At 53.1% G+C, this 26,359-nt stretch overlaps 1 protein-coding gene across 1 annotated transcript in view; it reads left to right on the plus strand.

The window, feature by feature from the left end:
- Positions 1-12,402: 12,402 nt before the first annotated feature.
- The window catches only part of RAB11FIP4 (RAB11 family interacting protein 4), a gene marked incomplete at both ends in the record, with an annotated part of 126,897 nt that continues 112,940 nt past the window's right edge, over positions 12,403-26,359 (plus strand). The window contains one exon of the mRNA XM_080712141.1: positions 12,403-12,561. Coding sequence (XP_080568267.1) covers positions 12,403-12,561 — 159 coding nt within the window. The remainder of the gene's footprint in view (positions 12,562-26,359) is intronic.

Genomic DNA, 26,359 nt, shown 5'->3' on the forward strand with positions numbered 1-26,359 from the left:
TCTAATGTAGAACTAAACTATATTTATTACAAAAAGATACTATCCCCTACCCCCAGGTTCCCTTTGTTAAGATATAATAGTCCTGGGCATGATGACGCACAGCTGTAATCCCAGTACTTAGGAGGGTGAGACAGAAGGATCACAAGTTTGAGGACAGCTTCAGCAACTAGATACTCTCGGCACCTATTGAGACTCTGTTTCAAAAAAATCAAAAAAATAAAAAGGACTGGGGTCATGACTCTGAGGTAGAATGCCCCTGGGTTCAATTCCTGGTATCCCCACTACCACCGAAGAAAAAGGAAACCTAGGGGAGAGGGGCTTTCCTGTAGTGCTAGTTCATTAGTGGATTTCAGTAAATTAAATTCCACAGCTAATTCAGTAAATAATGGTACATTTAAGTGTTCTGATTTTAATAATATAACACATTTCACACTTACCTACACAGTAACAATGTAATATGTTAGTGTAAATAAAATTGCTTTTGATATTCAGAAATAGCAAGAATTTAATTTTTTAATTTTGTTTACAGTCCTGGGAAAAGTAACAACCATTTGCCAAAATAAAAAGAAAAATAAACTTAGTAGAGTGATTTTAACATAGAATTGTCAGAAAGTATTGAAGACAGGTGCAATTAAATAAGTTTTTGTCTTTAACTATCATAGAGGCTGCATTAAAATAAAATGTTTATAATAACAGACCAGCCAAGACTACACAGACGCTACGATTAAAGCCGAGTTTAGAATTACACAGTGACCAGTACCAAGGGCGCCAAGCACCGTCGTGGTCTTAGCCCCGGTAGCCAGTCTCCTGGCACACGCCAGCGCGGCTTCTTGGCTTTTAGACAGCAGATGATGCCAGCCTCTCAAAACTTTGGTTCCATACTTTCTCTCTTTGCTGACTTGGTGCATATGACACTGGGTGTTGCGCTATTTTGCTTCTTTCATCAAAACAGAGAAATTTCCAAAGGTTTACTGTTCAAAATGTTGACCTTTCCATAAGCAAGTTTACGAAAGTATGATATTTATTATTTCCCGCTAGTACATAGATTCCCAAAGTGGGCACTGGAGTGAGTGAAATAGAGGTACGTAAAGAACACAGACGTGTCCTGCAGCCTTCCACTTCCTTTCTTAAAGAAGGTCAGTTTCTAGGAGAGAGGGTGAGTGGTTCTTCTGAAGAGGGGCGCGTCAGGTCAGCTTGGGATGCTCCAGCCTAGCCAATGGAACGATGAAGTGCCTCAGGGCGTGGTCAGCGCCCGCAAATCAAGAGCAGGCCTTCCGTGAACTGTAAAGTACTTTGGACCAGTACATCCTGGAATTTGAAAGCTTACTAAGGCTTTACATTTGCCTTGTTAAAGAACTTCTAGCTTTCAAGGAAAATCAAGTTTTCCAAGTAACTAAGATGAACATGAGATACGTCTCTCTCCAATATGCTTCCCTCAAGAAATGAGATACTTTTGTAGTCCTCATACTTGTAATTTATAAAATAAACTGGGAAATTCAGGACAGGGGCCCATTTTTCATAATTGGGTATAAGTTCTAGAATGCGCTCTGGGTTTGTGACGTGTCCCCAGCTCTTTAGAGGACACAAGCACCCCGCTGTGTCGCGCGCGCCGTCCTGTCAGGCCAGGGCTCCTGTTCACCAGCGTGGAGACGTGGCTCGCGTCCCGGCAGTGGGGACAGCGAGAGCAGCCAGCCTTGCGGGTCTGCAGGCCTTAGGGGTCTCCGGTTTCTTTGTGAGGTTTCTGTTTCTTTCTGCATTTGGCCCCGAGCATAACGAGGCATGTCTTACTCGAAGTTCTGCGATGAACACATCCACACCTTCACCTAGTGTCAGCCACAGGATTTTTTTTAATGCAGTATATTCACTTGTAAATAGTTTGTGTAAAATTTGACAGAAAAGTATATTTACTACACTGTAAATACATGTGATGATATATTGTATTATTTTGCTTTTTTGTAAAGCAGTTAGTTGCTGTACATGGATAACAAGCAAAAATTTGACTATTCTCGTGTTAGTATTGTTAACTTCCTCCTGCAACCGCGTTACATCATTTAAAGAAAATGCTGTGTATTGTAAACTTATCCTGTACGATAACTTACTCTCCTTCCCATCGGGCCCAAACTTGGACAGCTCCCTTGTCTGCGACCTTGTTAATATTGTACGCAGCTGTACGCCAGCAGGAGAAATACTGCCCAACAGACAGACTCCAGCATCACAGGGGAAATGGGTAGAACTCTGTTTCTCATCGATGTTGTTCCCCACCCTGCTCACCTCCTGTGTATGTATTCCCTTCTCCCCTTTTTTTAAGTAAAATGTACATTCAATCTGCTCTACGATGTGAATTGTTGGATTTCTTCAGATGCGTCAGCCTCTGTGTTCTCCCTTCCTCCCACTGCTCCCTGAGCGCAGGGAACATGAAGGCCTCTTTCTTCTAAGGGGGTTTTTGGGTCTCTTACACCCTGTTTCTTTTTCCAGAACCTCTCCAGACTATACATAAAACAATTTTGGCGAAAAGCTTATTAGGGCATCGGCCAGTCGACACCTTGTGTTAGGGCCCCAGCTGACCTCCCGGGACTCCGCACACGAACCACCTCTCCTGAGTGGCACTGTGTGACTTACCCGTCATGTGGGTCACCTCCCCTGAACCCTGCAGGCAGGACAGAGCTGTCCTCAGAAGGGTAATGGTGTCGCCTTGAACCAAGGACGGAGAGCGAAGGGAAGCAGAGGCAAGGAACAGGAAGCAGGACGGCCTGCGCAGAGCGTTCTGCTCCAGCCCAAAGCCCTCCCCAAAGGCAGCCTCTCCTCAGGGGGCCCTGGGAGGGAGTGCAGAGCTGCCCAGCCACCCCCTGGCCGGCCGCAAAGACCACTAGAATAGAGAACTGGAAACCCACTACGGCAAATTTTGTCCCATGGCCTAAAGCGCCCTCCCTGGAGCTAGGGCTGTGTGTGGTAGTGGCCTCAGGACCAGGCCCCTCCATCCTGGACAGCGCTCCTTGAGGCCAGGACCAGGCCCCTGGGCCCCTCCTTTACCTGCACGGGGCTTTTGGCAGCTCTTAACGCTGACCTTAAGAGTTGATTCCCATGGGGAGTCAGCAAGCGCAGGAGGTGCTGGGAGCGAGAATTGGGCCCATGTCTGTGACTTTCCCCTCATCCCCAATTCTCTTAATCTCCTTATCAGTAAATTGACTTGGCCTACCCCCTGCAGGTCTGAAGGCCTCTGACAACCCCCAGATCCTCCCAGGGGGAAGCCTGAGTGACTTGCCAGCCCAGTCTCCATACCAAAGTGGGTTCCCCTTAAGATTGCTTAGTTGCCGTAGTACTGAGGATAGAACCCAGGGGCTTTCTACCTCTGGGCTACACTCCCAGACCTATTTTATATTTTATTTGGAAACAAGGTCTCATTAAGTCCCCGAAGGCCTCACTAAGCAGCTGAAGTTGGCTTCTAACATGCACTCCTCCTGTCTCAGCCTCCCAAGTACTGAGATTACAAGCATGGGCCACCATGCCCAGCTTAGCTTCAAATTTAAAAGAAGCCCTTTTGCAGTATTAATCACGTTCTCCATAAATATTAGGACCACACTACAGCAATATAGTCATTGTTGGCTTGAATCGCTCACATGTTCTTTTAGAAGTGTTGGTTATTGCTGGGCGTGGTGGTACACTCCTGCAATGCCAGTACTTGGGAGACTGAGACAGAAGGATCAGATTCAAGCCCAGCTTCAACAACTTAGCAAGACCCTGTTTCAAAATAAAAAGTAAAGTGGAACTGGGCGTGATGGTGCACATCTGTGGTCCCATTACTTAGGAGGCTGAGACAGGAGGATCTCAGGTTGAAGAACAACCCCAGCAACCTAGTGAGACCCTGTTTCAAAACAAAAAGGGCTAAGTGAGCCCGGGTATGGTGGCGCACATTTGTAATCCCAGAACTTGGGAGGCTGAGGCTGGAAGATCTGGTTTGCAGCCAGCCTCAGCTACTTAGTGAGTTTCTCCACAACTTAGACCCTGTCTCAAAATAATGAATAAAAAATTGGACTGAGGGTGTAGCTCAGAGGTAGAATGCCCCTGGGTTCCATCCCCAGCACCACACACAAAAGGGGGCTGAGAGTGTAGCTCAGAGGTAGAATGCCCCTGATCCAATCCTCAGTACCACACACAAAATAAATAAATGAAAAAGGACTGAGGTTATAGCTCAGAGGTAGAGCACCCTTAGGCTCAATCCCCAATAGCACACACCTAAAAAAAAGACACTGACTATTCATCAATGGAAACGTTATAATGTCACATGGAATTTTGTAGTGCTAGGGATGGAACCCAGGGTCCTTCTACCAATGGGCTATGCCCCCAGCCCTATTTTATTTTTTATTTGGAAACAGGGCTTCACTAAGTTGCTGAGGCTAGTTTTGAGCTTATCCTCCTGTTTCAGTCTCCAAAGTACTGGGATTATAGGCATGCACAACCATGCCCAGAAGGAATTGTAATTTTAAATCGATAGGTTTGGCTTACTTTTTAAAAGTACCTTCTAGCCAGGCGTGGTGGTGCACGCTTGTAATCCCCGCGCTTGGGAGGCTGAGACAGGAGGATCACACAGGTTCGAAGCCAGCCTAAGCTACTTAGTGAGACCCTGTTTCCAAATAAAATATAAAATAGGTCTGGGAGTGTAGCCTGGAGGTAGAAAGCCTCTGGGTTCCACCCCAGCACAATAAATAAATAAAAAATAAATCTTCTAAAAGTATATATATATATATATATATATATATATATATATATATATATACACATACACACACACACACACACATACACACGTGTGTGTGTGCATATTTAAGATTCCCAAAAGAACCTCATACATTTTACCTACAAACTAATTGCCTTTTATCTTATTGCATTATATAGATAGGATCATACTGTGAAAATTTTCTAGGTGTTCTCCCACATTTTTTGTTTGTTTGGTTTTTGTTTAGTGCTGGAGATTGAACCCAGGGGGCTTCTACCTCCGAGCTACACCTCCAGCCCTTTTTTTTTTTTTTTTTTTTTTTGGTGGTACTGGGGTTCCTGGAAGCCCTTCTACCTCTGGGCTACACTCCCAGACCTATTTTTACATTTTATATTTGGAAACAGGGTCTCCTAAGCCAGCGCACACGGCTGGCTTCGAACCTGCGCGATCCTCCTGTCTCTGCCTCCCAAGCGTGGGGATTACAAGCGTGCGCCACCACGCCCGGCATCTAGCCCTTTTTATTTTTCGTTTTGAAACAGAGTCTTGCTATGTTACTGAAGTTGGCTTTGAACCTTGATCCTCCGGTCTCAAGTTCTGGGATGACAGGCGTGTGCACCATGCCAGGTTTGGACGCATTCTTGAAGGGATGCAGAGTCGCCCACAGTCTCAGCAGCTGAGGAGTGGGCTTTGAAAATATCCAGGTGGCAGCCGGGCGTGGTGGCGCACGCTTGTAATCCCCGTGCTTGGGAGGCAGAGACAGGAGGATCGCCCAGGTTCAAAGCCAGCCACGCGCGCTGGCTTAGGAGACCCTGTTTCCAAATAAAAGTGTAAAAATAGGTCTGGGAGTGTAGCCCGGAGGTAGAAGGGCTTCCAGGAACCCCAGTACCACCAAAAAAAAAAAAAGAAAGAAAATATCCAGGTGGAGCTGTGTCCAGGAAGTAGCTGCAAGCAGGGTCATGGGGTCTCTAACGTGTAGGAGGGAAACAGAGGCCGCGGGGAAACTGACCCTCAGAGGGCAAGTAGCAGTGACCTCGACAGCCCGAAGGCGGCACACCATGAGGAAACTGGGGGATTATGTTATCGTTCTTCATTCTTTGGCCCCACACTGGGGATGCGGCCTCAATTCCTCCATCTAAAACATGCATGAAGGCCTGCCACGGAAGTAGGGACTCTTTCCATCATAAGTGTTTTAAGTCTGGCCCTGATGGCCCTGAGTCAAGGTAGAATGAAAACTTGATGGGAGGGGACGCTTCTATACCAAGTCGGTCATTTGTGGGTGGAAAGGAGAACAGGCGATCTCTGCCTTCAGAAGCTGAGGCTGAGGCAAGAGAATTCTAAGTTTGAGTCCACCCTGGGCAACTTAGACCCCGTCTGAAAATAATACAGCTGGGGTGTAGCCTAGTGGTAGAGTGCCCGTCAGTCTCCAGTACCAAAGTTTGTGTGTCTGTCTGTCCTAGTGTTTCAATAGTTATTCAGCAAACATATTTCCCAGGCTCCTTATTTTCAGACCCCTTGGAAGTGCGCTCTCGCGTCCACGGGCTGTGTTGAGAGCACTTTCCTCTAACTCCATGACCCTCCTCACGATGCTGTGACCATCATCCTTGGACTGTGGGCTTCCAGGGGCAGATCTGGTTTTCTTTAAAAGTGCCCAATAGCTGGGTGTGGTGCACACTTGTAATTCCAGCTACTTGGGAGACGAAGGATAGATAGGAAGTTCAAGGTCAGCCTCAGGGACTGAGTGGGACCTGTTTCAAAATTTAAAAAAGGATTGGGGAGCCGGGCGTGGTGGCGCACGCTTGTAATCCCCGCGCTTGGGAGGCAGAGACAGGAGGATCGCGCAGGTTCGAAGCCAGCCTCAGCTACTGAGTGAGGCTCTCAGCAACTTAGTGAGACCCTGTTTCCAAATAAAATATAAAATATAAATATAAAATAGGTCTGGGAGTATAGCCCGGAGGTAGAAACGCCCCTGGGCTCCACCCCCAATACCACCAAAAAAAAAAAAAAAAAAAAAGGTTGGGGATTAGCTCAGAGGTAGAGCACCCCTGGATTCAATCTCCAGCACCAAAAGCAAAATTAAAAAGGGAGAAAAGAGTAATGCTGACCCCTCACAGTACTCTAAGAAGTATTCCTATAGTGGGATTTATTCAGTATTAAATTATCATCTCCTAGACCCTTTTTTCTTTTTCCTTCTGTCAAAAGGTGGCTTTTTACGGCGTTTGGATTCTAGGGAGCTGGGTTTGTTTACTTGCACAACTGCAGGCCCTTGGCTGTGACTTCAGTACTCCTCCCAGCTTGGGCCCTTAGATTCGCTGAGGCTGCTGGGAGAGCAGGCTGGCTCCTCAGGTCATGTGAGTGCACAGTGAGGGATGCACACACTCACCGCCCTCGGGCCACTGGCCGGCGGCCAGCTCTCGCGGCCCCTTCTCCTCTGTTGCCGTGATCCTCAGCCCTCTCCCCTGCATCAATGTTCCTTCCGCCCTGAGAAGAGGGCCTGGGGTCCTGGCCAGGGCAGGGACAGCAGATGGGCAGGCATCGGGGTGCAGCCTGGAAATGCGCTGGGAGGGGCTGCAGGAAGCTCTGCAGGAGGGAGGGCCGTCCAGGGAGAGGGGAGCCCAGGCAAGGCGAGGGGCATTTCACCAACCAGTGCCAGGCTGTCTGCGGTCTGTGCCGCCCAATGCTTGGGATGTAGTAGGTGCTCGATAAATGTGTGCCCGCGTGGGGCCGGCGGTCTTAAATAAAGAGGACAGAGGCTGCAAAGGGCCTCTCCTGCTCACGGCTCAGATTGGGACGTAGGAGTGTCTCTTTGGGGGAGAAGGGGGCAGCAGAGAAGACCAGAAGCAGGGGCCCGTGCTGATCCATGTGCTTGCCAACAGGTGAGACCAGGCAGGAAGCTGCTTCCGAAACCTTGAGGAAGCCTTGGGTAAGTGCTAGTCACCTAAACCACCTCCAGGGGCCATTTATAGGAATTGCGGCCCAGTTAAATAGAATAAGTCAGACTTTTGCCGGGCGTGGTGGCGCACGCTTGTAATCCCCGCGCTTGGGAGGCGGAGACAGGAGGATCCCGCTGGTTCGAAGCCAGCCACGCTGGCGTAAGAGACCCTGTTTCCAAATAAAAATATAAAAATAGGTCTGGGAGTGTAGTCCAGAGGTAGAAGGGCTTCCAGGAACCCCAGTACCACCAAATAAATAAATAAGAAGAAGAATAAGTCAGACTTTTGCCATTTTTCTTCAAATCCTGGAAGGAATTTTAGCCAACAGCTGGTCCTACCTCTGGGAGTCAGAGAAGGTGCTGGGTGGATACCCCTCCTGAGCCCCTGCAGCAGAGGAAGGATGTGGTTCCACGACACCCCCAACCCGTGCGCCCAGTCCAGCAGGGTCCCCAGCTAAGCCTCCAAGCACCGGGCTGCTCTGCCTCTGCTGACTGAGGTGTATTTTGAGACAGGTGAAGAAGAAAAAGGAGTTCACACCGCCTTCTTCCCCTCCAAAGTGATAATTATTCATGGCTTAAAAAAAAACAAAAACACCTGGCAGGTTGTGAACACAGGAAGAACTGTGAGTCCTGCCCCATTTCCTGACAGTGGAGGCCGGGGGTGAAATGCAGAACCCTGCCCGCCTCTCCATACGGACCCACGACCCAGGGACTAGCCGCCTCGTGCCCGTGACTCGCAGGACCCCAAGGTGGGAACGACAACCCTTTCTCACAGACAGGGAAACAGGCTCAGGGAAACTGCCCAGAATCAGGGGCTTACAAACAGCAGACCTCGGTGCCCAGCTCAGGTGTTTTGGATTCCAAAACCTGGCCCTTAATGATCTTGAATTAAGCTTACACATAATATTTGAGCCGTATATATCCACTTGCTATGGCTGTTGTGCTGCCATAAACTACCAGAAACCCAGTGGCTTAAACAAGAGAAATGTAAGCCAGGCGTGGTGGCGCACGCTTGTAATCCCCATGCTTGGGAGATGGAGACAGGAGGATCTCACAGGTTCATAGCCAGCTTAGAGACCCTGTTTCCAAATAAAAAGTATAAAATAGGTCTGGGAGTGTAGCCCAGAGGTAGAAGGGCTTCCAAGAACCCCAGTACCACCAAAAAAAAAAAAAAAAAGAGAGAGAGAAATATATTGTCTCACAGTGCTGGAGGCTGGAAGGCTGAAGGGACTGGCAGGGCCGAGCTCCCTCCCTGTAGAGGCTCCAGAGACCCGGGCCTTGTCGCCAGCTCTGTGGTGACGCAGCTGCAGTCTCTGCCTGGGTCACACCACCTCTCTTCTTGTCAAGCCTGCCTCTGATCCCTGTTAAAAGGGAAATGTGACTGCACATAGCCTCCTCCATAACTCAGGATAATCTCCCTATCTCCAGATCCTTAATCACATCTGCAAAGACCCTTTTATGTGTGTGTTTCTGGAAATTGAACCCAGAGACATTCTACCTCTGAGCTATACCCCTAGCCCTATTTTATTTTATTTTTTAAATTTTGAAACAGGGTCTTGTTAGGTTGCCGAGCGTCTCAGTACTTGCTGAAGCTGGCCCTGAACTTGAGATCCTCCTGTCTCAGCCTCCCAGGTACTGGGATTACAGGTGTGTACCATCACGCCCAGCTCCACTTCACTTTTTATTTTGAAACACGCCAGCTCAAATACCTTTTCGAATAAGGTGACAGTTACAGGTCAAGGATAGCTTTAGTAGGGCAACACTTTTCAGCCTGCACACCCTGATTTATTCTTTTTCATAACTTATTGGTTGGGGGGGGGAAGTCGGGTGTGGTGGAGCACACTTGTAATCCCAGCACCTGGGAGACGGGGACAGGAGGATCACAGGTCCTCAGCCAGCCTTAGCAATTAGTGAGGCCCTCCACAATAGTGAGACCTTGTTTGAAAATAAAAAATATTTTGAAACTTTTTGGTGGCACATGTACATCCCAGTACTTGGGAGGCTGAGACAGGAGGATTGCAGGTTCAAAGCTAGCCTTGTCAACTTAGCGAGGCTCTCAGCAAACTAGTGAGACCCTGTTTCCAAATAAGATATAAAATCGGTTTGGGAGTGTAGCTTGAAGGTAGAATGCCTCTGGGTTCAATCCCCAGTACAGAAGAGGGGGGCTGGGAGTAGCTTACAAGTAGAATGCCCCTTGGTTCAAACTCTAGCACCAAACAAACAAAAATTAACTTGCTGCCTTGGTCCCCTCTCTGGGGATGCCCGGCCGGGGACAGCTCTGAGAGCCACTTCTGCTGCTTCCACCAGGGGGCAGCACAGTGCCTGCGACCGCCTTGGGTAAGAGGAAAAAGGGCACAAGCTGACCTTGAAGGAAGGAATATTAGGGTCTCCCTCGGCTCCCCACCTCCCCGCAGGAGCGGGGGAATCTCCAGCTCTCAGCCTCTGCCCCCGCCCCCTCATCCTCCTGCACTTCCAACTAGAGTTCAAGGCGGGAAAGCAACACCAGACCCTTCCTGAGCAGTCGTTTTTATCTTTGGTGACCCCATAAGAGAAGTGATGCTATCCCATTACACAGATGAGAAAAAAACAGGCTCAAAAACGTTTTTGTTGTTGTTTGTTTTTGGTACTGTGGATTGAACCCAGGGGCATTCTACCTCTGAGCCACACCTCCCTTTATCTGTGGTATGGGTGTTGAACTCGGGGGTATTCTACCTCTGCGCTTTTATACCCCCAGCTCTTTTTACATTTTATTTTGAAACAGACTCTTGCCAGGCATGGTGGCGCACACTTGTAATTCCAGTACTTGGGAAGCTGAGAAAGGGGCATCGCAGGTTTGTGGCCAGTCTCAGCTATTTAGTGAGGCCCTCCGCAACTTAGTAAGACCATCTTTCAAAAATAAAGAATTAAAAATCGGGCTAGGGTTGGGGTGTAGCTCAGAGGTAGACTGTCCCTGGGTTCAAACCCCAGTACTGCAAAAAAAAAGAAAGAACATAAGAAAGGAAGAAAGAAAGAAGGTCTTGCTAGGTTGCTGAGATTCTTGCTAAAATGATGAGGCCAGCCTTGAGCCTTTAATCTTCCTGTCTCCGCCTCCCAGGTACTGAGATTATAGGTATGCACCACCTTACCTGGCTCCCTTTTTATTTTTTATTTTGGAACAGAGCCTTGCTAAGTTGCTGAGGCTGACCTTGAACCTACCATCCTGTCTCAGCCTCCCAACGGCACCACGGAGCCTGGGGAAACGGTCCTTTGCTGAGGGGCATCCCCTAGCGGAGAAGCCCACACTTTTCCCAGGATGCCTCCCACCCACCTCCACAGCTTCCCGTCCCGCTTTCCCACTGGCGGGCTCTGCGGTCCTCAGGAGCATCTCTTCCCAGGCGGTGCGGCCTTAAGGGCTCTCAGAGGAATGGAAATATGGAAGGGGAAAAGCCAGGTTCTCCCCTGGAGCCAGGGCTACCCTATAGGAGCACGGGTCAGAGAAGCCCCATGAAGGGCCCTGCATGGGAGACACACACACACACACACACACACACACACACACACACACACACACACTTGAGCAAGAGGCCCGCAGAAGTGGAAACTGAGGCCTCATATATAGCCTCTGGGTGTTCGGAACTCTGCCCCAATAACCCTGTCTTCTCTGGTCACCACCTTGTCCTTGGCTCCTCCCAATGGCAGGCCCACGCTGATGGAGAGGAGGGACATGAGGTCATCCGACCTATCTCACCTATCTCGCCCTGGAGGGTTTCCCGGTGTGGTGGGGCGAGGAGCACTCAAGCAGAGACTGACAAAGCCAAGCGGGCATCTGGAAGGAGGGCCCAGACTGGGAGTCGAGGCTCAGCCCAGCACTGCGGGAGGAGGCTAAGGCCAGGCCGGGCGCGCCAGCATGGAGACCCTCTCGGGCTCCGACCTTGAGGAAGCCGGGGCGAGACGCGTCCCCAGGGTCTTGGTTGTGCCTGAGCTCTGCTGCAGGCAAGACTAGTGGAGGGGCTGGCGCCTCCCTCCTCGGGCTGCCCCGTCCTCTCTACCGCCTCCTCCCGAGCTCCCTGTTCCAGGCTGAGCCCTGCTCCCTGCTCCTCTCCAGCCCTGCCCTCGCCCTGAGTTGGCCCCACGGTTGCAGCTGGGGAGGACTTGGGGGCCTAAGCCACGGGGGGGGGGGGGTGCCTGGAAGCTGGCTGGGCGCACGGAGCGGGGGAAGAACAGCCCGGAGGCCTGCGAGGGGTCTGAAGCCGCCCGGCGTCGCCCCCCACGAGCTGTGCGCCCTCGGGGAAGCAACCAGCCTCTCTGGGGCTCGGCTTCTTCCTCCGAGCTCAATGGAAGAAGCAGCGCACGCGGTGGGGGGGGCCCTGGACGCGGAGCGCGCTGGTACACGGCGCGTACGAACTAACAAAGGCGCGGTGAGCGGCGGGGGGCTGCGGGACGCCGCGGGGCCCGGGCTCCGGCCTCCTAACCCGGGACTGTCCGGAGGGGGCGCCCTGGGCTCCGGGCCGGCCGCGCGGTGGCGCCCCCGCCCCCCGGGACGGAGCGCGGCCGGCCCTTTGTCCGCGCGCCCGCCCCGCCCCGCCCCGTGCCCGCGCGCGCCCCGTGCCCGCGCGCGCCCCGTGCCCGCGCCCGCCCCGTGCCCGCGCCGCCCCGTGCCCGCGCCCGCCCCGTGCCCGCGCCCCGCGCCCCCTCCCGGCGGCGGGCGGCTCGGAGCCGGGCGGCGGCGGCGCTGCGGGCCATGGCGGCGCCGGGCGCGGGCTAGCTGCGGGCGGCGCGGATGGCGGGCGGCGCGGGCTGGGCGGGCGCCCCCGCGGCTCTGCTGCGCTCCGTGCGCCGCCTGCGCGAGGTGTTCGAGGTGTGCGGCCGCGACCCCGACGGCTTCCTGCGCGTGGAGCGCGTGGCGGCGCTCGGGCTGCGCTTCGGCCAGGGCGAGGAGGTAAGGCGCCCCGGCCCCGGCCCCTCCCCCCCGCGGCGCCCCCACGTTGGGGTGTCGGGATCCGAGCTGTCAGAATCCGACCCCCGCCCCGCCCTGCGGAGACCCGGGCGCAGGGACCTCGCCACGCAGGGGCGCTCTGCCCCCCGGACCCGGGAGGGTCCGCCCGGGACCACCCCGGCGCCCGCAGACCTCCAGCCCTGACCCGCAGGCCTGCTGCGCCCGCCGACAGGCCAGCCAGCGCCACGCCTGGGCCGCGGGAGCCTCCGCGTCGGTGTGGGAAGCAGGAGTTGTGTGGATGGCTAGCAGGGCCGGCGCCGCCAGCGGGTGGACAGAATGGTACCGGCAAATGCCCCAGAGGGGGCCTCACGCCATCAGCCAGGCTGTGCCTCCGAGGGAGGACAGCCACTCACCTGGCTGGAGAGCACCCCACCCTCCTGCTCTTGCCCACTTTGCAGCCGGCAGGTTTCTCTCCTGGGGACAGAAGTCCTGTGCAGTGGGTTGCCAAGGCCACCGGAGGCCTCGAGCCCTGCGTGGGGACCCTGGGGCCACCAGCCCCATGCTCTTCTCAGGATGGGGTAGCCCTGGCATTTTAGAGCTCGGGAGGAGCCCCGTGGTGAGCAGCTGGGCTCGTGCTCCCTGTCACCTGACAGGCGGGTGGTGGTGATCATCTCGCCCTGGGCACCTGGGCAGAGGCCAAGACCTGAGAGCCCCTAAGAGTGGTCAGGGGAAGAGAGAGGCAGGTGTGAGACTCGAGGACACAGGTCCCTGTCCCAGAAAGCTCATGGCTGCAGTTCCCCTGGCACCTGCCCTCCCCCTCTGGGGGCTTGGCTCAGGCAAGTTGCCTGCCCCCGCCTTGATCCAAGCCTCCCCTTGGCCAGAGGCTCCCATCTGAGGCAGGGTGAGGAAAGCCCGGGCAGAGAGATGTTACCCAGCTCTGGCTGAACCCTGGAATTCCAGAACCACTGAGCCTGGGCCCTGGGAGCCGCATCCCAGCAGCCTCTGGCATACGCCCCAAGCTGGACAGCTCCTGTCATTGAACCCGCTTCCTCAACACTCCAGAGACAAACCTGCTTGTACCACCCATCGTGGTTCTGCGCAGGGACTCATGTGGGTTTCCCTCTACGCGGCAGCCTTCCAATATTTGAAAACAGCACTCCTGCCCCTCACTACCCCACCCTCTCCCTCCCATATTCCCTTCTCCGTGCCAAATGTACCCACCCTGAAGCCCCAAACCATTTCCTTGTGGCCCAGCAGGGTCCAAATCTCTGGCATCTCGCCCTGGAGCTGCCATTCATTAACTTTTTTCCCTAGACATAGCATGAGGGCCCGGTCCAGGAGACCCCCCTCATCAGCACATGCTCACGCAGCTCAGGGTGGGGTTGCTGCATGCCGTCCACTCACAAGTTCCTGGCCACTTAAACCTGCAGGTCTTAGAAACCCCTCACCCAGACAGGAGCCTCTGCCTTGGGGGGAGGGCCGGTGATTTCTTTTTTATTAGGCCATAATCTTATTACCGAAGTCATTTATATGTACTGTAGAAAATTGGAAATATGGACACTTGAAAATAAAAACATTATGCTCCCATCTCCCGGGGAGCCCTTGTGACACTTTGGCTACACCCTTCCAGAGCTGTTTCTATGCTTATATATAAATTCTCCCCGTAAAATGAGATCATACTGTGCAGTGTTTTGTAACCAAATTTTTCCCCAGCAAATGAGTGCCACCTTTCTGCTTCAATAAACTTTCATCACACCTAGTATGCAGACCTTTTTCAAATTTCCCTACTTGACCCCAAAATGTCCACTTTGTACTGTTTTGTTTAAACCTGTTTCCTCTTCAGAACTATGCAGGGCGTCTGGTTGTGGTGGCCCTTAGAGCTCCCTCTAATCTCCTATCTCTAATAATCCTAACTTGTCGAAGAGATCTGGCCTCTTGTCTGCGATTAATTTTTAGAACCTGAGCCTGCTACTTGACCCTTAGTCCTGCGGAGGCTCATCGTGCTCATGTCATCTCACGGTTGCAGCTGAGAGACTTTGAGATCCCGCCTGTCACTCTCTTGCTGTGTGCGGCTGGAGAAGCCGGTGCTGTGTGTGAGCGCAGGGCAGCACCACGGACAGGGCCCGAGCCCGGCGGGGGCCGTTCTGCTCACAGCCGGGCTGAGACCTGTGGACGTACATTTTGCGTCTCTGTTCACAGCAAATTCACAGATGCATGACACAGCAGGAGTGGTGTTCTCCGCAGGGGGCTCCTGTGCACTCTGACAGTTCTGTTTCATTTGTTTAAAACTCAGGTGGCGACCCATTTCCCACTCTCTTGGTGTTCCCAAGCGGATAATTATCATTCATTAGATACGGGGTTCCATGTCTACATTTTACCAACTAGAATACCAGGGCTACGAGGATCAAATGCGTTGCAAAAATGAAAGCATGCTAGGTTGCAGAGTATGCAACAAATACCCAGGAGGCTATAAACGGCTGGCTGAATGAATGATGAGTGGATGAATAAATAATAGGAGAGCCTCCCACATAGAAGAAATCCAAATCACTTATGTAATTAATTCCCCTGTGGAGGAGGGAGGCACACATAACTGCCCACCTCTTGGGTATGAGATGTGCAGTGACGTCCTTCCAAACCAGGCGTGGCCACGTGCTTGTAATCCCAGTACTTGAGAGGCCGAGACAAGAGAACTGCGGGTTTGAGGCCAACCTTAACAACTTAATAAAGCCCTTTTTATTTTTTCAAAATAAAATAGGGCTTGAGGTATATTTTGGAGGTAAAATGCCCCAGGGGCTCACTCCCCATTGCATCCAAAAAAATAAAAAAAAAAGAATAGAAAGGAAAGAAAAGAAAAAGAAAGTAGAATATGGAAAGAAAAGAGAGAAAAGAGTAACTTCACAGTGGAGAAACTTGACGAGCACTGTCAGAATGTGATCCAGGTCAGCATGGGCAGGGCCAGGTCCTGTAGAGAGTAGGTGCCCTTGATATGACGTCATGAGAATGGTTTTCCTCCCCAGAATAATCAGGGAGAAAATCAGATCAATCCCAACAGAGGGGCATCCAACCCAATACCTGGTTAGTGGCTCCTCAAAATGTCAAGGTCATCCAGAACAAGAGGCGTCAGAAACTGTCAAGCCAAGTGGAGCCTAAGGAGCCACGGTGACTAAACGTTCTGTGAGGGATCTCAGAGAGAGAGGACAGCTGGGCGTGGTGGCGCATGCCTGGAATCCCAGTACTTGGGAGGCTGAAACAGAAGGATCACAGGTTCGAGGCCAGCCTCAGCAACATAGACCCTCAGCAGCTTAGCAAGAACCTGTTTCAAAACAAAAAACAAAAAAGGCTGGGGAGTGTCGCTTGGAAGTATTTGCCCCTGAATTTAATCCCCTAGAACAAGAAAAAAAAAAATCAAGGAGATTCAAATACAGTGTAGTCTTCAGTTAATAATATGTATAAGGTTGATCTGTGATATTTCCCTAATTTATTGGCCCAGGAACCAGCAGAGAAGACAATAAAAGTTAATGAAAGTGTTTCTTTTAGGAAATGGAGAGATGGGGGCAGGGGTCCCCACTGTCCTGACCCTGCAAGCAGCCCCAGGAGCGGGGCCACAGCAAGTGCAAAAAGCGAGGCTCTGAGCCCGTGAGGCTTCTGATGCGCTGTTGTTTTCCAGCCTCTCTAGGCCTTTGCCCTCTCCTCTATGAGGTGGGGGTGTTAACAGGTCCCCCCCCCAGGTTTTGGTGGGACTTGAAGGCATTAATGCATGCATCTGCGCAGGTGAGATACACAGAATTTCCAAACTTGCAGATCGGTTTGAGAAGCTGCTCTGGGCTGGGGATTTGCTTGGGATTAAGGTCGAGAGCTGGACCATCTCTGGTCTCCCGGTACCCTCCCTGTCTTCCTCTGATCTTCCTGCCCTCCTTGCATCCCTTTAGTGGCCAGAGAGGGCTGGGTGCAGCTCAGTGGCAGAGTGCGCTCAGCGTGCACCAGGCCCTGGGTGCAGTTCCCAGAGCGACAGCGGCAGCAGCCAGAGATCTCTTGGGGCGCATCTCCCCACAGCCCACTCTGTCGTCTTGTGTGTGTGCGGCACTGGGGCTTGAACTCAGGAGCGTGCTACCTCTCAGCTATGCCTCCCGCCCAATTTGAAACTTGTTTGATCGTTTGGGTACTGGGGATGGAACCTGGGGGCATTCTATCTCCCAGCAACACACCCAGCCCTGTTTTTTCAATTCTTTATTTTGAAACAGGGTCTCACTGAGTTGTAAAGGGCCTCACTAAGTATCTGAGGCTGGCCTCAAACCTGTGCAGTTCTCCTGTTTCAGCTTCCCAAACACTGGGATTACAAGCGTGCGCCGCCACGCCCGGCTTGGGTTTTGCTAGGTTGCTGAGGCTACTCTCTCGGCCCTTCCTGTCTCAGCCTCTCCAGTACTGGGACTCTAGGTGTGTGCCACCACACCCAGCCCCTGTTGTATATTCTCGTCTCCTTTTCAGTTTGAAGACCTTCTTCTTGCTAAAATTACAGAAGCAAAAGTAGCTGAATAGGTTTCTGTTGCTCATGAACACAGCACCTTATATTCTGGGTTGTGGGCTTGCCTTTTCTTTTCAGAATGAGTTCTACTCCACTTTATAAAAGGAGACTAGTAATTACTAGGGGAGAAGTAGAAGTAGCTCAGTCTTTTTTTTTTTTTTTTTTTTTTTTTCCGGTACTGGGAGTGGAAGTCAGGGGCCCTCCACCTCTGAGCTGCACCGCCAGCCCTTTTTAATTTTTATTTTGAACCAGGGTCTCGCTGAGTTGCAGAGGTTGGCCTTGAACTTGCAGTCCTCCTGTCTCGGCCTCCCCAGGGCTGGGATTGACCCACCCATGCCCGGCTGTAGCTCAGCTCTAGCTAACCTGCGACTAGCCTGTAATCTCCCTCTTCTTTGCAGCTGCCCCTGGGTATGTCTGGAAACTGGGGCAATGCACCTCCTTGCTCCTACTCAGGGGCTGTGAAATATCAGTTTCCTTCAACCCTGTGTCGCCTCTGCAGTAGCAAGTGCCACGAGGAGATGCAGGCACCACTTGGTATAAGCCAAGTGAGTGTTGGAACTGGGGGGGCGGGGGGGCCCGCCAAGACTAGTCAGGAGCCAGCCCCTGAGCCCTCGGAGATACATGAGCTTCCAGGAGTAGGAGAACCCAGAACCACAGCTGGTTCTTTTTAGAAGGAGGGACAATTAGATGCTGGGGAGGAAGGAGTTGTGTCCCCCGTATCTGTGGCTGGAAGGCAGAGGCCAGACCAGGCGTTCTCTGCAGGCAATAGGAAGATCAGGCAGCCAAGATCAGATGTGTGTTTAGAACAGGTGTCAGGGGCCAGACTGGAGGCAGTGACACATGCCTCAGGACACATGTCTCAGGAGGCTGTGACACATGCCAGAGAGCAAGGGGCCCCTGACTCGGGCAGTGGCAGGGGTCCAGACTTGAAAGGGAGGCCCTCAGAGTCCCAGGAACCACTCCCGGTGGTAGAATTGAAGGGAGCCTCTTTGAGAACAGGCCCCGTCTATGTGGCCCACCGCGTGGGGCTGCAGTACAGGAAGGCAGAGCTGGCAAAACAGAGGGAAGACCCAGGTCCTGGCAGGAAAGGCGGGTGCCATGGCCACTGCGGGGAGTGGGACAGAAATGGGCCAGAGAGACCTTCTCTCTCCTGTGTTCCTGCCCCACCGGGATTCCTATGCTTCTGGGTTTGGAGGCCGTCATGGAGGTGGATGAGGCCCAGGGACCAGCAGGAGACACCAAGGTGTGGGTCCGGGTGGGGGAGTGAGCCCCGGTGGGGACACCTATCCCTAAGGCCCCCCAGACCTACACCACAGTCTGGCTGTGCTGGGAGGAGGAACGTGTAAGGAAGGCCCAAGGGAACTTATCTGTCTTGTCATCCTCAACGCAGCCTGAATCCATTTGGCAAAACCTGCTGGGCTTCTAGAGGCGGAGGAAGCACCGGGGTTGTGGGGGCCTTGGCAGGGCACAGGCATGGTCCCTCTCCCCTTGTTGGGATCTGAATGGGGAACGTGCAGCCCTGAGCTGGGGAGCGTCAGACCTTCCACGCAATGAGAGGCGCCCTCGAGGGGGTTCAGTATACCCAGAGCCCCCAAGCACTGCTGCACTCAAGAGCTCCCCTGGGGCGTTCAGCCTGTGCAGTGGACTCTCCCACTCTACAGGGGGTGCAGGTGGGCTCAGGCCAGCAGGCAGGGCAGGCTAAGCAGCCTGCAGACCCAGCCCCAGCTCTCAGCCCAGGAACTTTCACCAGCGCCAGAAAGGAAATCAAATGGGCAAAGACAGCCGGAGATGGGCTGTGGAAGCAGGGCAGAGGCGGAGCTTCGCACCTGGGCTGGAGGATGGGAGGCTGGGAGGCTGGGCTAAGAAGCCTCGCCCTCCTTGGGCAGAGCTCCGCCCGCTCAGCAAGGCCTGCCCCGCTCAGTGCTCCCCTGGAGGGAGTGCAGATTGGGGACTGCTGCAGCAGGTGTGTGGGGGCCCCACCTGCTGGTGCCCCAGGCCCACTGGGGTCATGGCTAGAGGTCTTTGGCTCCAGAGTGTGTTGGGGGCTCCCCCTCCTGACAGCTGGCTCAGAGTGGAACTTATCAGGGCAGGATGGAGGGGAAATGCCCACTGACCTGGAAACTCTGTCTTGCCTGGGTTAACTGCTGTCCACGCCACCCCCATTATTGAGCAAATGCCATAAATTTTTTATAGAGTAGTTTTTATGGAAATATCCTTTTATTACCCTTAACGCATATTTCTAGGTTTAAAATATCTTTTTTTTTTTTTTTACCCCATTCACCTCTTGTGTGCCGACCCTGTTCCAGGCAGTGGGAAATAGTAGGACTCTGCATTCTGACTAGGGAGGGGTCTGCGGCTAGAAAAGAGACCGACAAAAGCCACCAGGTGTTAATTTCTAGGAAGAAACACAAAGTACTAAACAAGACCTGACGCTCTTCACATGGTATTGCGGATGGAAACAGAGGTGGCCCAGAGTGAAGGGGGCTGCGCCTTGTAGATGTTTGGGGAGTGGGGACCGAGGCGCAGCAGGGAAGGGAGGGCCAGGCGGCCATGTTTGTGCCCCCACCCCAGGGCCAGGAGAGTCCTGAGCAGGAGCGACTTGGGCTGGCTCAGAGGACTCAGGTTTGGCAGGACCTTCCTGACTGCTGAGAGGCGGGGACAGTGGGACCTGGGGGTGGGGCTGGAGGCATGGAGCAGGAGAGTGGTGGTGGAAGAATGGCTGGATTTTGCAAACAGCTGAATGGAAGAGGGAGCGAGCAAAGGGGCCGCCTGGAGATGGGCCGCCCTGTGCCGGATGGGGAAGGGCCGGGCGGGTGAAGAGAAGCCAGGGTTCTGCCTGAGACAGGCTTCCAGGTGCAGGTGAGGAGCCTCAGCCCAGCTCCTCCTTGGCAGACCCTCGGTTCTCTTCCCTTTCTTCTACCCCAGTCCTTAGGTCTCACTGTCCACAATGGAGATGGTTAGAGGAGGAAGCCCAGAACCTTAATGCAGAGTCACTTAAAGACCAGACATGTGCCAGACGTGGTGCATGCCTGTAATCCTAATATTTGGGAGGCTGAGGCAGGAGGATCACAGGTTGGAGGGCAGCCTCAGCAACTCAGCAAGACCCTGTTTCAAATTTTTTTAAAAATAGGGGCATAGCTCAAAAACAAAACAAAAACCAGGCCTGTTTCTCGGCACGCAGGGACCCCACTGGGGAGCTGTGGGCATCTTTTCTTGGAGCGTGGCCTTGCCTTGCCCTCTTCTTTGTGGGATGCAGCTGCCCACATGCCAGCCTGCCTGGCTGAGAGCTGCCCTTGCCGGCCCCTTGCCCGGACAAGAGCCAGCGAGGCCATGGTCCTCGAACGTGCTGCAGGCTCTCTCTAGTGGGGCTTGGTTGGAGTTGCCCCCGGGTAGGCTTTGGGCTCCAGTACCCTTCTGCTCCTCACCGTCCCCCACTCCCTGCAGCATCTTGCAGCCCCCAGGAGCCGTAGCCTAAGGATCCATTGCCCATAGCGTTGTGTGTCTTAGGGAAGAGGGAAGAAAGCAGCCCACACCCAAAGGTGTGTATTCCAATGATCCAAGAGGAGGCGGACCTACAAGTAGCCAGGGCCCAAATTACAGCCGTGAGCATCTCTGGTCTCGCCTTCAGACCTCAGGCTTGGAGTCTGGCCCACACCCCACTTGCTTGCAGCTCACAGGCACAAAACTCTGAGAAGATTGCCACCTACCTCCAAAAGCATTAGCGGATTGTGCATGGACCTATAGTGAGCACTGTCCCCAGGATCCCAGCCTAAGGCCAGCACTGGAGAGGCAGACCAAGGGCTGACCGGCACCAAAACGAGTCCTGAGAGGACAGGTCATAGGACGGGACCTTCCACTTGGTACTTGTGTCATTTTAGAATAACCCTGCCAGGATGGGGACTCGCTGCTCCCAGGGCAAGGCCATTCTGTCTCGGCCGGGCTCTGGCTGAGTTCCCGTTCATACAGTGAGCTGAGGTCTGTCTCCTTGAGGTCCGTCAGCTCATCCTTCCCTCCACCCATCCCACCAAACCATTACCTGCCCCTTCCCCATGTGTCCTGTGTACATCCTGTGTGCCACCCATCTACCCACTCCTCATCCCCTCCTCCCACCTGTAGACTCAGCCATCTACCTGCTGACCATCTATGCCCCCAGCCACCCACCCGTCAAGTCTCCACACCCACTTATGACCCATCCGCGTGTCCAGCTCCCATTCGCCCGTCCATTGGTCCACCTGCCAGACTCTGCTTACTGTCCACCGTGCATGAGGCCTCCACAGACCCAGGGACGGGAGCTGGCGATTTCAAGGCGTGACAAGCAGCTCCGTGTGGCATGACACAGGGAGGGCCAGAAGAGTAAAAACTCTGACTGGAACCAGGGCCAGATGGTGACCTGGGGTGGAGGGGAAATCTGGAACTAGGACTGTCTGGCTCAGATGAATTCTGGAAGGACAGCAAACCCCAGAATGTGCCTGCCTTCACTGAGATTGACTTTTGTTATAATTTCTTATTTCCCACACAGGCTGCTGGTTCTGGCAAGGGCTGCGGCCTTCCAGAAGGAATCGAAGCCCAGATTCTTTCTTAAAGTGCTTATTGCGATGGATGGGCCTCTGTTAGCTTATGGGTAAAGCAGAGACCACAGCCCTTATTTGTGTGAGTGTTTAGAGCATTGGAGATAAGCGCTAAGTAAAAGACCTAGCAAGTGCCGGTTTCACTGTTTTTTCGACCACAGACTCAGGGCCTCCCTGCAGCCCTCAGACCCCTTTCCTCTACCCTCCTTCAGGGATGGCGCTCCCTTGTACAATGGCTGGTTCCTCTTGCAGCCAATGGTGGTTTTCCTTGGGCAGAAAGGGTAAGAGACCATGTGCTAGACCCTGCCGCTACCTTTGTACTTCTTATTCCCAGGAGGATGGGGGGTACGGCCTGGGCAGGCTCCTGCAGCCAGTGGAGGAGCTGGGATTTGAACATGGCCTGGAGGATGGGGGTGTGGCCTGGGAAGGCTCTCGCAGCCAGTGGAGGAGCTGGGATTTGAACATGGCCTGTCTGGATCTAAAGCTGCCTTCGTGGCTGCCTGCATTTGGGGATCTCGGGCTCTTGGGCAGTCAGGAGATGGAAAGACCCTTCATATCAGAGGCTTCATCTGGCTTTCTGAGCCTGGGGTGGGCTGGGATGGGGACTGGAACAGAGTAGAAGTAGGTTTGTGGCTAGGTGCAGGGGTGCATGCCTGTAACCCCAGTACCTGAGACAGGAGGATCACAGGTTTGAGGCCAGTCTCAGCAACTTAGCAAGTCCCTCAGCAACTTAATGAACCCCTGTTCCAAAACAAATAAATAGGACTGGGGTCTAGCTCAGAGGTGAACACCCCTGCATTCAATCTCCAGTACTGAAGAGGAGGAGGAAGAAGAGAAGGAGGAGGGGGAGGAGGAAGGAGGAGGGGAGGAGGCTTGTGATCTGCATAGCAGGGGGGGTCCTCTGACCAGGTGCTAGGAAGATAGGAAGTGGCCTCCATGGAAGGCCTGGGGACCTGAGACGTGGAGGAAGCCACCTGCTCACTGTCCTGAATTGGCATCCCCTCCACCTCCTGTCACATGGTGGTTAAGCAGGCCCCGGGCATGTTTCTTGGGCAGCTGGGGTTTCCTGCCAGCCACCCCTGTAATCTGCAGGTCTGGGCTGTGCGGGGCCAGGCCGGGTGGGCCGGGCTCAGCTGGCCAGTCCTCCAGCACTGCCCATGTTCTCCAGTTCCTCCATCTTCCTGAGGTCCTGTGGCCCCTCTTCTTCCCTGTGTCCCATCCTCAGCACCTCTCAGCACCTCAGTGCAGGCAAAGCCGCCCGAACATCTGAGCTGGGGCCTGGCATCTGGGGCCTCTGGGCTGAGCCCCAGCCCTACCACTTAACTTGTTGCGAGGCTCTGAGAAGTTACTTAATTTAGTCTCTGCCTCAGTCTCATCTGCAAAGTAGGGATAATGTTAGTTAGCTCTGTGTGTTCAGCCCTTACCATCGTGCCTGACACATCTAACTGCCAAGAGTTCATAGGACTGCATGTGAGCACTACATTTTTTTTTAAGGGTACTGGGAATTGGACCCAGGGCCGTTCTACCTCCAAGCTACACCCCTAGCCCTTTTTACTTATTATTTAGAAACAGGGTCTTGCTAGGTTGCGGAGAGTCCCGCTAACTTGCTGAGGCTAGTCTTGAACTTGAAATCCTCCTGTCTCAGCCTCCCAAATACTGGGATTGATGCCGGGCGTGGTGTCGCACACTTGTAATCCCAGCATTCAGGAGGCTGAGACCGGACAGTTCACGGACAGCCTCAGCTACTTAGTGAGGCCTCTGCAACTCAGTGAGACCCAGTTTCAAAATAAAGAATAAAAAATAGGGCAGGGGGTGTAGCTCGGAGGTCAAATGCCCCTGGGTTCCATCCCCAGACCCCCAAATACTGGGATTGCAGGTGTGCACCACCAGGTTTGGCTTTAACTCTGGTTTTCTGAGTAAGTTTTGTATTTCCACTCTTTCATATATATATATATATATATATTTTTTTTTTTTTGAGCACCTGCTCTGTGTAGTATTGTGGGCTGGAGGATGTCCAGATGAATAAGGCAGGATTTCTTTCTTGAGTGCTCTCTCTACCATGGGACAGATTGACTAAGATAGAAATCTTTTCTAAAGTTGTATTCTTATTGACAAATAGTAACTATACGTATCGATGGGCTACTTGTCAACACGCATATATATTGTAAAATGAGCAAATTAGGTGAATTAGCATGCCTACCCCCTCACGGGTTTCTTTCTTTTTAATGAGAACATTTAAATCCACTCTTAGTGATTTTGAAATATATGATACATAGCTACTAACTGTGCTCACCTTGCTATGCAATAGATCACCATGGCTTATTCCTCCCGTCTAACTGGAACTTGTATCTTGGGCCAACATCTCCCTCAACCCCCCCCCCCCCGCCTCGAGGGTGGAAGTCTCAGAACACACCTGTCTGTGAGCGGGCGGCTGGGGCTCGTCCAGCTGTGCTTGGCTGGAGACAGGAGGCGACTCTGCCCAGGAGATAGGGAAGCAGGGCTGTCTGGATCAGGCAGAGGATGGGCATCCCGGGGAGACCTACAGGCAGAGGCCCACTTAGAGGGAGGGAGGGCTGACAGAGGCCAGGGGGAGAGCACGGGGCTGGATTAGAAGGTGAAGTCGAGGGCACCAGGCTCTGTCAGGTTTCAGACAGGCCCCCTGCAGCCAGCCTGGGGAAGCAGTGGGGAGGCTGAGGTGGGGTCCTGCCCTGGAGCCCTGGAGCAGGGGCCCCCAAGGGCGGGTGGAGGAGCTGAGGCTCAGGAGCAGCTTCTTGGTGGGCCACGGAACCTCCCTTGGGTCCCCCACGAGTCCCGCCGTGGAGACAGGTGACCACTGGCTCTGGGACGTCCACCTGCCTGCCAAGCTCATGCAGCTCAGAGATCTGCCTGTACTCAGAAATCTTTCCAAGGACAGATGCTCTTTGTTTTCAAACAAAAAACTTCCAAACATCATTGTTGATGTAGGTAGTTAAACCACATTATAGGAAAAGAAAGCTAGCTAGCCTGAGCTGGGCATGTAGCTGGGAGCTGAGGTCCTGCCCGGCAGTGACCGGGCGACCGGCTCCTTTACACCCCGGGCGCAGGATGGTCCTAGAGCCAGTTGCCACTCACTCGTATCTGCACAGCATTCCATCTGCCCCGAGGCTCACTGAACCCGGACCACCTGGGCAGGCTGGCCAATCCCGGCCCCTGAGTGGTGGGCGGGAGGGGAGCCCCAGGCACAGCGCTCCCCAGACAATGCCCTCCTGAGGGTGGAGGGCCCTGTCTTGTCTGCAGCCAGCGCTGGCCAGAGGCGGTGTGGGCAGCCCAGCCCAGCCTCTCCTCAGTCCCTGATGGCCCCAGGGCTCTGCTCCCAGCCAGAACACTGGCTTCTGGTGTGGGTGTCTCAGAGCCCTGGCCGCGAGTGGGCATGGCCATGTCCTAGGCCCGAGTGGGTGGACTGGCCTGCGGTCCTCTCTGGCCAGAGGCGCTGGCTGTTGGGCTTCCGGCCACCCTTTCTTGGAGCCATCTGGATGGCCGTCTGCTCCTCCCTCCCCCGCTTTCTCCACCGCTCTCCCACCACAAGCCCTGCAGGGCACCAGCGGGTCTGTTTCTCCACATCCCCTCAACACTCAGTAGTATTTTCATTTCCTTTTTGCCAGTGTAATAGATGTGTAATGGTATTTCAAGCTTGTTTAAATTTTCATCTTAATTGCTAATGAAACTTGGCATTTTTCCCCATAGTGTTCCTTACTAGTTCCCCCCTTGGGCCCGGGGATTAAACCTAAGACTTGTGCATGCTAAGCGTGTGCTCACACCCAGGCCCCTCGCCTCGCCCCTTTCCCCTCTCTCCTTCCCTCCTTTCCTTCCTTCCTCCTCCTCTTCCTCCTTTTTTTCCTCTTTCTTTCCTTTTTTTTTGTGTGTGTGGTACTAGAGATGGAACCCAGGGGCACTCCACCTCCAAGCTACACCCCCAGCCTGATTTGGTCTCGCTAGGTTGCTGAGAGTCTCAAGCCTCCTTGCTGAGGCTGTCCTCAAGCCTCCGATCCTCCTGTCTTAACCTCATACCTGGCTCCTTCCTTCCTTTCTTCTTTTCTTCTTTCTTTCCTTTTTTAAAATTATTTTGTGGTACTGAGGATTGAACTGAGGACCATTCTATTTCCAAGCTATACTTCAAGACCTATTTTATTTCTTATTTTGAAACAGGGTCTCACTAAGTTGCAGAGGGCCTCAGTAAATTGCTGAGGCTAACCTCGAACCTGTGATTCTCCTGTCTGAGCCTCCCAAGTACTGAGATTACAGGCATGCAGCACCACGCCCGACCCCTCACTCTCTTTTCTGCATCTCACCATGAACTCTCACGGCTTCTTTCTTAACTACTAAGTTATAATCCATTCCATTCTTTTTGATGCTCAAAGATTTTTTGTTTTGTTTCAATGTGATGTTATAACATTTGATCATCATTATTATTTTTATTTATTTACTTATTTTGGTGCTAGGAATGAAATACAGGGCTTTATGCTTGGGAAGTGCTATATACACAACAGAGCCCCAGCTCTCTCGCCCCTCATTGCCTTTTAAAATAACTCTATAATGTTCTCTGCCATGGATTATTAAGTCTGTAACATGTTTAATTGGTATTACAAAAAGCTATTGCGTGTGTGTGTGTGTGTGTGTGTGTGTGTGTGTGTGTACGCTATGAATGGACCCCCAGCCAGGTGCTCATCCTCAG

This window comes from Muscardinus avellanarius, assembly GCF_963383645.1.
Source record: "Muscardinus avellanarius genome assembly, chromosome: 16".
NCBI lineage: Eukaryota > Metazoa > Chordata > Mammalia > Rodentia > Gliridae > Muscardinus > Muscardinus avellanarius.